Source organism: Empidonax traillii, unplaced genomic scaffold (assembly GCF_003031625.1).
Source record: "Empidonax traillii isolate 1590-97213 ecotype Southwest subspecies unplaced genomic scaffold, ASM303162v1 scaffold62:size2133460, whole genome shotgun sequence".
NCBI classification, from domain to species: Eukaryota; Metazoa; Chordata; class Aves; order Passeriformes; family Tyrannidae; genus Empidonax; species Empidonax traillii.
Window position 1 is genome coordinate 690,166 of NW_020955255.1, and position 12,299 is coordinate 702,464.

Genomic DNA, 12,299 nt, shown 5'->3' on the forward strand with positions numbered 1-12,299 from the left:
AGTCTTCTATCATTGGTCTTCAGAGTACATGAAAGTGTTTTGCTATTTTTCCCAAGGACTGTTCATTGTCTCCATTGCTGGGGGAGGTTATATACTTGATTTGTTTTGGAGATTGGAGACATTCTTCTATTCCTGTTTGTGGACCTCTACTTTTAACGTCATGCAGGGACCAGACAAACTCATTGCTCAGGTCATCTCTTTGTAGCATTCAGCTTTGCCTAGAATCAATAAAGTCTTTAGGTTCAAACCTTGAAGTACTTCTTGTCAGGTTTCTCAGTCCAGTTCTGTTGTGGTTTTTTATGCAAACAGTAATTTTTATTAACAGTAAAAGGGTTGTGTGCTTAGTTTGGATAAAAGTAAACCTAGGGTTTCAGAAAAGAAAAGGCAGTGCCAGCATTTGGCCTACAGTTCCTAAAAACAGGAAAAGTTAGTGTTCAATTAATTGAAAACACCAGAAGAGGGTCTGTCACAAACCACATGGACTGGAGCACTAGGGCTATTTCAGCTGCTCTACCCTTACTGGCTGGTTTTGGAGACAGCAGTAGCAACAGGCCAGCCACTAGAATTTCCTGTCTTAGTGAAAAAACCTGTGGTATTATGTAAAACTCACTCAACATGAAGTTGGCTAAGCCTGCCATTAGATCATTTGCCCAACTTTTTCCCTGTTCAGCCTTCACTGTAGCAGGAGACAGAAGACAAAGATGTTGGTAAGGCAAGGAGGTGTTTCACACTCAAGAGAATTGTCTCTCAAAGAGACAATTTTCTATTCTGTCACTTGTGTGATTTTATTCTTGTATGTACATAGACAGATTCCTTGAATCATCACATAAGTTATAAATTCCATTTTGTTTCCATGAACTGTGAGTCTCTCTGTGTCTGGGGCTGTCATGTGCTAACAAGAGACAGGAGAAGTGCCAGCGTGTCAGTCATTACAGACTCTTTCCATCTAGTTTACTCTTTAGGAGGAGTGGCAACTGAGGACTGGGATCTTAAATAAGGACAGGCATATCCCTCCTGGGAGGAACTAAGACAAAGCAGCCAGGTGGTAATGTTTGGATTTCAAAGCCAGGAAGGATTTTAGGAAGCAGAAACAGCTTGGTCAGGAAAGATTAAGTGATGCATGGACACACCAGAGGGGTCTTGCGGCATGGTGGCAGTAGGGAGGCAGTTGAAGCCGCCATTCGAAGAAGCAACTGTCTGCTGATGGGGAATGGGAAAGTCTCTCAGCAACAAAGGGGATCTCACAAACTCTCAAAGAAAATTCAACAGTGAGGAAATGCAGGCAGAGAGAAGTACATGTGTTTTCTACTTCATATGTCTCTGTGTATCTCTTGTGGTCATTAAAGTGAGGAATGGCTGCTTTTGAGATAGTTTGCAAAGTCTGTGCATTACCTGATTCAGCTTTGTGGGATTCTGGAGAGATAAATTGTCACTCAGATGTTAACTATGACTGAGCTCTGGGAAAGAGTGAGTCAAAACCATGGGGTTTCAGCAGCAGTCTCAGGGTCTAAGCAGAGGTCTCTGTTCTTTTGGAGACCCAAAGCAGATAGAAAAATTTCGGTGTTTTTGCATGGAAGTAGACTGAGGCTTTGTGAGTGGCCCACAAGAGCTATAATCTAGGCTGTAATAATATCTCAGTCTTTGAATTCTTACCTGTAGTAAAATGAAAGTGACTGGAAGAACACTAAGACTTGCTCATAGTAAGATATCAAACGGTACCATCAGTGGCTCCAAGCATTATCTGGCAAACACATGTCCACAAGCGAGCCACAAAATGAAAGTTAGACCCATGTGCATTATCATAATTCGCACTAAACCCAAAAATAATACTTCCCACCAGCTGACAGGCTGTTAGCTTAGGCTTAGTGCCATACTACTGTAGCTACATTGCTCCTGACTTCTTTGGAGTATGGGAAAAGGTGCTCGTGGTTGCTTGCTGGATGGTCAAGGTAATCACATCTGCACATGATCATGTGCACCCTGTGTTGGAAGGACTCAGGTGAGATTGCCAGCATTTCAGTCATTGACTTCGTGTGTTTTCTCATATGGTGGCCAGTGTGCATTAATAGCTTTCTAAAATCAAACCACAAGCTCCTCTGAGGCAATTTGAAAGGAATGAAATGCTCCAGGGGATAATGTGGAGCAAACTGATGTAAATGATTCTTCTGCATTTTTGCAATTTGTTTTGGAAGTGAGGGGAATGTACTTTGCTGTGTAGTTTTGGTTTGCATAATTTCAGAAAGAGTTCTGAATTTTTTTTTCTGAAAACTTAACTGTTGAGAGGGAGGTAAAACTTTTGTGATGAAGGGAAGATATTATAATAGGAAAACTTGGGATTAATGTGACGTCCATGTTTCAGACTTATGAGGTCTGAAAATAGATGAACTTGGGAGATTACTTTGTATGATTTTTACATATGTAAATGGACATATAATTATCAATCAATATAAAATATTAGTGCATATTTACTCTATAATAATTAACTCAACTTTATAAGCAAATTAAGATTGCTTCAAATTTACATACAATGTGAAGAAAAGTCCTTTTATCCTCTGTAACTGCAGCATTTGGCAGATTCAGGAATAAATAATCTTTTGTGGCAAGGGTATGCCTTATCAAACATATGCAGATCAGTGCTAATTAATGCTAATTAAGGTTTCCTGTCTATCTAGCTGGAAAAACGTCCAAATGTTATGAAATCCAGTTAGTATGCCTATTACCCTAATTGTTTTATATGGGATGGTTCTTAATTAAAATATGTAAATTGACCTTAATTGCTATATACTAATGGAGGTTCATGTTATCTCACTAAAAATGACAAGATGGTGAGGAGGGGTACTTAAACAAATAAGTCTGATACATTTGTAAATAAATGACCTTTACTCGAAATTATTTTTAATTGGAAATTGGCAAAAGGAACATTTTGCTATCTATGTTTCTCTTTAGTTTTAAATAATGTCAGAATTTACACTTCTTTGTTAATATATATCTAGTGACATTGCAGCTTAATTAGGCCTACTAAACAAGTCAACATTTTGTGTGTTTACTGTATGTTTCAAAATTGTTTGCTAACCTCACAGTGACCTTCAGAAATGTCGTGCTTTTACAATATTAATCTTCTTTTTCACTATTTTTTTGTTTTATTTTTTGATTTTGATCTCTTTTAATCATATGGGTTTATTTGTGAAATTTGAGGTACTGGTGTACTTTTGCTGGTGCCTGGCCTGTGCCTTTGCAGCAGAGAGGCTGGAGATCATCACCTGTTTGTGCTTAACCTTTGAGTGTAGGACATGGACTTTGGTCATCTGTGGGGAGGATAGTTCACATGTATGCTGTTACATGACTGAGGTCTACACAAGTTTCTACACAAAGTCTTACAGGCCCTCTGCCCAATGCAGAAGCATCATTGGAATGGTAGTTTGTATGGCAGTTTATTTATATGGCAGAAAATGCCTCATATTAGCATTTTCTTGGTAGTTATTGTACCACTTCACCTACACAGGAAACATTTTTCTCCTCTGATGTAAAGAATTTAATTAGAGAATCTGCTGTTCTAGAGAACTGCCCTGCAGTTGTAGCTTTTACTGGTAATAATAGTGGAATTTTAAAACTCTTGGTGCATTTAAGTTTTTATAATATCATAAACATTACTGATATATGCCTCTCTTTGAAAAATTTGTCTGAAAATATTCGCTGTTTTGCAGGATATTGTGACCAATGTTTCTCCAAGGATTGTCCGTGGAACTACTTCAGGTCCTATGTATGGCCCAGGCCAAGGCTCTTTTCTAAACATTGAACTGATCAGCGAGAAAACGGCGGCATATTGGTGTAAAAGCATTTCTGAATTGAAGGCTGACTTTCCAAACCATGTAAGTGCCACTTAAAGATGCAACATACGTGTTTAGAATATACCGTTTACAAACCTGTGAAAACTCAGATATTTAGTATTTATTAAATAGAATGCAAATTGATTTACTGACGTGCGAGTAAGCTACTAAAAACCAGAAAAGCCCATCCAAACATATTTATGACAGAAAATTCTGTGAAATTACTGTTATGCAGAGAACAGTCTGTTTTAGTTAGGCTGATGTTTACTTTCAAATAGATAATATCAAGGAAAAGAGTTGATCTCAGTGTGGATGCATGTCAATTCTGTTGTGAATAATTTTGTATTTGAGATTATATTTAAAGATGTAACTTATAATAACCGTTGTTTCTGTGAATTGAATTTAATCATAAAAGGGATATGGTTATTTTCATTCTTAATCCAAATGTTAAATATAATATTTTTGTAGTCAATTGTCTGCTTTAGGTGAAAAAAACAGAACTTAAAGTCAACTTTGCTACAAGCATAGAGTTTTGTTGTAGCTTGTTTGGCTCTGGGGAATATCTGTCTGAAAGGTAATAATCAAAGTTGGGAGCAGTGATGCTAGCGAGCTGGCATAAGGGTTTTCAGCTACTGTTCTAGTGGATAAGAACCGTGAGGTAGAAAGTAAAATTCTCCTCAATCATTATCTCAGATGGATAAAGTTAGAAATCCCAGAGCCTGCATATCCTCTCTCTTGAAGTTATTACCTCTATGGTTCAGCTATGAGCAAAGTAAGTGAATATTCCTGAATATATTATGACCTGAAGATAGTACGGGGTTTTTTTTCTTATTCCTTGTGTTTAAATATATACATCAGCAAGTATAAAAGCATTTAAAGACAGCATATTGACAGTAAAAGTTAAGTGCTGCATGTTTAATACTCTGCTTCACTGTGGATGGACTGTTTCTTTGCCGAGATTCTTGTCACTTTATTTACTGTTGTTTTTTTTTAATTATTTCCTATTTCATCATAGTGAAAGTATGAACTAAAAAATAATATCCTGATATTTATTTATCTGTTCCCTAATTTTGATTTTAACATCCTTTGTCAAAATCCTGGATATTGCATACAGGCAGAGTGTTGACCATTTCTGCTGTGGGAATGCTATTTCAGTGCAGTCTTCAGCAAAAATCCCTCACAGCACTTTGTACTCAAGATCAAACCATTCTCTTCTGTGAGGCAAAATACTAGCAACATTTCAAAAGTAAGATTTGCATTTTCTGAGATCTAGTGTCGTGTGTGGGATGAAGGCCCACTTTTCCACATATCCTGTGGTCAGCATCGTCTGATCATCCCTCATTATATGTGAGTTATTACTTTGAGAATGTGAATTCAGATCCTGCATGTTGGCTGTGGTCCCTACTGTGGCATCTTTTGAGGTTGGTAATGCCTGTGTGGGCATGGGGGAAGCAGCACCCAGCAGTAGACCTTGGCATTACAGATAGGAATTTTTAAAACATGCCTGTGAAGTCATCTAAGATCTGTCATAATTATAATGGTAAATTTGTTGCTAACTGAAAACAAAATTTTCTTCACTAAGTAGAAGTCTCTTGGTGCTTATTTTGAGATATTCTGTATAATTAAACCTTGCAGAATTTTCTTTCTCCAATGTCTGTTCACTCCTTCAGAAAGGCTTTTTAAACTTTATGAGTTTTATTAAAACCAAAACCAATTTCTGAGAACTGTTTGGGTGAACTTAATTAACAAGCAAAGGATGACATATTCTGTTCAAAGGAAGGCCAAGCAGATGAGAGTACAAGTGATTACAGTAAAAAAACTTACTACAGCAAATTTTAAAGGCAAATCAAGACTTACACATAATTGCTTTTTCTGTGTAATACTAGTAATTTAAGGTAAGTTTTATCTTACAGATTAAAAGAATAAGAGCAAAATAGCTACCTCACTAGGAGATGATCACACAACAACATCCTATCTTGTGCCATTGGGAAGAAGCAAACCAGAAAGGGCAACCAAATCCCCCCAGTAGAGGCTAGGATGTAAACTAAATTTTGCAATGGGTTGTGCAAGAGGACCACCAGTCACAGCTCAGTGCTAATGTCACTTAACTGTGACATGTTGCATCTGTTAATCAGAAACCAGTATCTCCCTTGTGCTGTCTTCACCCCTGTAGTGGGTGGCCTCATTCTTTGGCTCTTCTGGCTCTTGATTCTTGCTTGTAGCTTTCAGTTATCTCTGACTGGCAGCCTTTGCCTTCTACTCACTTCTCCCTTTGACCCAGAATCCACTCCAAGTGGACTAGGGCAAAACCTGCCACCACCAGGAACTTGCTTCAGTGCCACTGGCAGGGACTAAATTATTTGTAAGGATCCAAGCAGAGGAGAAAGTGGAAAGAGGTATTTGGGTTTTATATGTCTACTGGTGAAGTATTATCAAAAGCTGTGCTGTTTCAATTTGAGATTTTTTTAAATTAATTTATTGTCACTGTCACTGTCACTGTTTTTTTCAGAAAACACACGCACACACAAAGAAATTAGATGATATGCACAGTACAGGTCCAAGATTATTTAAAAAAATAAAATTTTTATTTTTTTTTAAAATCAGGTTCTTCTGTTAAAATGATTTCCAATTGATTGTTTTCATTTTTGTAATTCAGTCATCTCAGTAAGAAGTTACTTCAAAAACTTGGCTGAGAACATTTAAAGCTTATGATATTGTTGAACATTGTTTATTGTTAGATTTTCAAAGGATGCAGTGTTAAAAATGTTGTGTCAACTGCTTTTGTATATACCAAAAAAACAATCTTGCAGTCAGAGTGCTGTGAAAGTGAGAAAAAAAAAAGAGTCTGTTTGTATTTGTCATCTTTTTTTTTTTTTTTTACTTTCCCAAATACTGTAGTTTTACTTATTTGTATCGGACTGTCTTTGTCATATCCAAACATCTTCCTTAAATTGTTAACTAAGGGTTTTTTTGAATAGAGTCTTTTAAGTGTATTTTTCTGTGCCATGACCACACATACCATCTGATACCACAGGATTTTTCATTCTTAGTAATTTTCATTATTAATCATCAGAAAATGGATTTTGTTTCAGTTTTTTCTAGTAGGAGAGACTGAGAACTTGATAGTGAGAAAAGATGGAACAATTACTTTTTTTTATTTCATAGTCTAAATGTTAAAATAGTGTTTAATTAGTATAAAGCTGAAACCTTATTGAAAAATTCTGCATCCCCACTTCCCCCCAAAAGTTGATTATAAAGTGGTATATTAATCTAAAACTCAAGAAAAAGGTGAAAGAAAAATTTCAATAATCAGAATTTTAAGACTCAAGTTGAGAAGACTGATCACTGAAACCAAAATCATAGGCTGGCAGTCTGTTCTCTTTACTCCCTGCTGTAGAGAAACAATTTGTGCCAATAAAAGGCATTCCTATGTAATACGAGTATTACCACAACATCATAATGTGAAATAGGAAGGTTCTCCCTTTCTGAGGCCTCCTTAGACTGGTTTGGAATGGCAGAGGGGAGGCTTGGAAGTGGGACATGAGCAAGTAGCTGGATGGGAGCTTAGCTGCTTACTGAGGACAACCAACCTATCATAGATGGGAAAGGTATAAAGCTGTCAGTTCATGTTAAAAAGGCCATAATTGGGACATGCAGTATTCAAAATGCTTTAGATAGCAGGGCAAAAGAACTAACACTAATGTCAAGGTCCCACTTTCATGTTCTATTCACCAAAGAAATACCTGATTTTATGGTGTGTTGATGTACTTTCAGCCAAAATGTGGCTGAAAAAATGGCAGTTTATGGCACATTCAAGAAATTAGTTTACCTAAGAAATATGAATTTAGCCGAGTAGAAATCACCTAATGATATTATCAGAAATGAAAACTGTGCAGAAAAAAAAATAATGGCTTTTACATTAGCAAATCTCTACAAAAAAAGTAGGAAGCGGCTGAGAAAGTTGAAAACTGTAAGACCTTGGAGGAGAACAACTCACTGTTAAAATTTTATGTTCACATACTTTACAGTAGCTACAGTCTGGCCATTACCTGTGAGCATTGGTAGTGGCAGTACATCTTGGTGTGCTGGTAAAGCAAGGAGTGGTAATCTCTTTAGCATTTGCACTGGTGAGAACAAGCTTGAAAAGAGAAAGGTTTGAAAATACTAAAATACTTCTCTGCAGAAAAATGTGAACTGAGGGTTCAGTAAAAGGGTGATGCATGCAGTTGCCAAATAGTCCTTGTAAACCTTCCTAAAATGGTGACTGATGCCCTGTAGATGATAATAAAGTAAATAAATCAATGAAAAACCTCAGTATGCAAAGTACTTTGGGTCTGAGCATGTGCATGGGGTCACGACAGTACAAATAAAGGGCTTTGACAGGACACTTCGTAAAATAGATTGCAGGGGAAATGTCATTCCCTACCAGGCTAACAGAAGTCCATCACAAACAAGCAAATTTGTACTACAAGAAAGAACTGAGATCTTAGAAGAAGATAACAAATTGAATTTTTTTCAACATTGCTATGTTAGTTTACTGAAGTCTTAAAAGTAACTTTTTGGCCTCCTAGCTCAACACAAATGAGTTTGCTCTCCGTCATGACTCTGGGGACTGTACATAGGATACCAGATTGTAAGCTGTGACACTGAATCTGTGATTCAGATATCAGTGTCGTGATGTGTTGAATTGAGAAACCTCTTCTGCTAGAAACATTAAGTACTCTTGGACCCCAAAACTAAGCTGAAAACTCTTGTCTTAATGTTTGTTCTGCTGCTTGTGGAATGTTGCTGACAGTCTCTCTGACAGTTACTCAGCAGAGAGCAGCTTTTCAAGGCTGAAACTGTTAAAGATATATTTTTATTCAACATTTTGTTCAGAATGTCCCAGGAACACCTGTCGGGAATAGCCGTGCTAGAGAGTGTGTGAGAACAGATCGCTGGATCCCAGGCTGGTAACCAACTTCTTTGTAGCATTGTGGGGAGTTTGTTGGTGAATGTTTTTTGAGACTTTTTTTAATCTCCTCAAATGGTGTAAATAGTGTTTTATATTATGCATGTTTTTTCTACCACAGAAGTATGAAATAAGGATGTCAGTTTTGTTTGCTTTGGGTGCTTGCAGGTTCTTGGTTTGAAATTTTTTTTTTTTCTAATTTAGGTTAAGAAAAGAATTGGTTTAATTCTATTCTGTGAGGATAGGAGAAATAAGGTGTTACTGACGAAGAAAAATACAACCTTAATAGGCTTATGTGAGTGCCTTGCTCCTATAAGTAGATTTTGTTCCAGAAACATGCAGTGCTCAAAAAGATTTCATGAAGTTATAAATTGAATAGAAATAGATTTGTAACAGCTATAATAGTTATACTTGGAGAGGTTTGGTTAGTTTTCCAAAGTAATCCCTGAAGTGAGGTCATCAGTCTTACGTGTTGGACCAGCTCTGGTTTTAATAAGTTTTCATCCACAGACTGTGAACAATATTTATCTATTTATATAAACCTTTTTCCTCACTAATTCTGCACTAATAGTAGACCTTGTAATGTAGTTACTGGAAGGAATTGACCAGAATATCTAAAATTGCTGTAGATCTCCTTCAAGACTTAAAATTAAGGGACATTAGCTGGAAAACATTTTAAGATACAGAGGAATCCTAGACTTCACAGCTTTACTGTGAGGAGAAGGTCAAAGATGGATTTCTCACTAGAGGTATTAGTAATAAGTTGTGTATATTTGCAGGTATTATTATAGCTTTTGCTTTTAATGGATGTTTAGAGGCCTGTGAGATGTTGTACAGAGTACATAGTATTTGCATTTTAGATACCAGTCACTGTCTTGATTAAGGTTATAAAAAGTTTTGCTCTTCCTAGGGCTAATATGGATAGTTTTGCCTTTCCATCACAGAGAAATTATACTTTGTACTCCAAATACCTGCTGAGGTGTACATCCATTTGATAAGTCACAGACATCTTGACAAGCTCAACACCTGCAAACTTGGAATAAAACATTTCTAAACAACCAGGCAGGGCAATGCCCATGTGGACTTTACTTGGTGCCAACATCAACAAGTGTATAGTCACCTCGGTGGGGATGGTACATGCTGTGCATTCTCAGGCCTATCAGAGGATCCTTGCTGGAAATCCAAATGCTCTTTCACATGAACTGAAAAGGACAAAGCACAAGTGGAGGGAACCACAAGCTGGGATGCAGAACAGCTACCTGTATTCCTTTATCTGAATTTGAGATCCACAAATCACATTAAAAAGCTCCAGAAGTTGTTATTGCTCAGCTTAAACTTCCCAAAGCCAGCTTGGGTAGGAGGTGGATGCTTGGTAGGAGGTGAAAAAACCCACACAGCAGTTGTTAAATTCACCATATGGAAAAGATCCCTTTCACTACAGAAAATTGGCAGTAGGCCTAGTCCCTTAACATCAGAGGAAATCCTAGCTGAAAAGGGAAGATGAGTACTCATATGGATTACCTTTCCCGGGAACTAAACCACATAGCCCTAGCTAGTGTGGAGCACCAGAATGGTCTCAGCTCCAGTGGCTACTGTGGTGGGTAGAAGAGACGAGACCTCGGAGCATGGAGCATATGACCATGTTCCTTTTTTTCCTTTTCCATTCACCACAAGAAAAAAGGAGGAATAAAAAACAGTAAAGAAAGATGCTTCCTAGAAAAGAGAGGGAAGAGAGCTGATATGAAAGAACAGCAGACACATTAACAACATACCTCTCTCTGTGTGTTCCAGGGAAGCTTCCACTCTCCCATCCTGAGGGTGTCCTCATTGCTCCTGATCCTGGTTCAGCTGTTTGTGAGCCAGCAGGATGCACTTTCCTATGTGCAGTCTAAGGAGGAATTCAGCAAGAACTCTGATTTACACAATGTATTTACATCAGAAGTGCCTATACATTTCTGTAGGTACAACAATTTCTATTTGCAAGAAAGAGTGAACAGAAACAGAGGCTAGTAACAGGAATGTTGATGTATTGAGTCTTTGAGATCACATTTTCTTATAAGGAAGAAAGTTTTCTGGGAAAGGCTCTTCCACAAGGCATAAAAAATGTTCAAGCTTCACATGACCTGAATGTTAATAGAGATGGGACTGAACTACAAAATATGGTGCTGTAAATTTTCACTCCTGGAGGCTTAGGTGTTAGTAAAAAAAAGGGAAAATACAGGAAAATTCTCATCTATCATCAGCATGATGATAGTCATGTTGGCTATAGCAGATCTGTTTGAGGCTTGAAAAGTAGGAGACAAGTGACATGGAGTCAGGGTTACACCTCTTTTCTGGGAGAGATCTGGGAAACTACTTTTATTCTTGTATGCAAGTTGGTAAGAGTTGTTCTGAAAAACAGAACTAGTAAAAAGAAAACAAACAAACAAAGAGTAAAGAACCCCATTTGTAGTATGCTGTGCCTTAAAAAAAAAAAAAAAAAAACACAACAAGTTCTTTGAGGACATCAAGAGAGATGTCCTCATCAGGTGATAAAGTGACCTTGAGTTTCCAGAAGCATTTGGTAGGGTCCTCCACTGAAGAATTGGAAAGAAATTAAGTTCTTGTAAGATTAGAGGAAGAAACCTACATGAATAAATAACCATTTAAACATAGGAAACAATGTTAAGGAATAAATACTCAATTCTTGCAGTGGGTAGAGAGATCCAGGAAAATGTCTGTGTTCTGTGCTATGTAAAATGTTTATTAATAATCTGGAAAAGAGAGAGAATTTTAAGTATGTAAAATTAGCTGATAATAGTATGTATTGTATGGAGATAAAGATGACATCTGACTATAAGGGGTTGTGAGGGATCTTGCATTACTGAGTGACTGGCCAATGAACTATCAAAAAAAATTAAAGACAAAATGTAGTATGCACATGGAATTAAGCAGTAATAAATTTATATGTACAGTGAGGGATTGTAAGCTAACTATACTGAGGTTACAGTAGAGAGCACTATGAAAATTTCAGCTTAATGCTGGCTAGCATTGAAATAAACCATATCAAATACAGAGTTTCTGGGAGAGGAAGAGAGAACAAAGTAAAACCCATCACTATGCCAGCATGTTCATTTTTTTTTTTTTTAATTTTAAATACACTCTGTAGTTCACATTCTTCTGGATTGGAACCAGAAGGGTGATAGGTGGATATGAGTAATAGGAGATAGTTCATCACATTGCTCTGCAGCTGTGGAGCTCATTCTCGTAGGGCATTGCCCATCCCAGAGGTACATACAGGTTGAGAAAAACCTACTGGAAAAGCTATTTGAAAGCATCACCTCTGGCTCAGGGAATTCCTATGCCGCGGATTTCTTAAAAGCTGGGAGAATTTTCAAGGGAAATACTGCTCTAAGCTTGACCTAGAGACAAGCTGCTGATGCGTTTTAGAGAAGGGGAACTGAGCTCCATAATCCATTCCTATGGATTTCCATTGTCAATGCACAAAGAGCTGTTTGGTTTGCATCCCAGATCAGAGGCCT

General features: G+C 37.3%; 1 protein-coding gene across 1 annotated transcript in view; it reads left to right on the forward strand.

Annotated features, from left to right (window-relative positions):
- DPYD (dihydropyrimidine dehydrogenase) overlaps positions 1 to 12,299 on the forward strand; it is a 314,495-nt gene that overhangs the window by 181,843 nt on the left and 120,353 nt on the right. Inside the window, exon 15 of the mRNA XM_027880005.1 lies at positions 3,705 to 3,869. Coding sequence (XP_027735806.1) covers positions 3,705 to 3,869 — 165 coding nt within the window. The remainder of the gene's footprint in view (positions 1 to 3,704; positions 3,870 to 12,299) is intronic.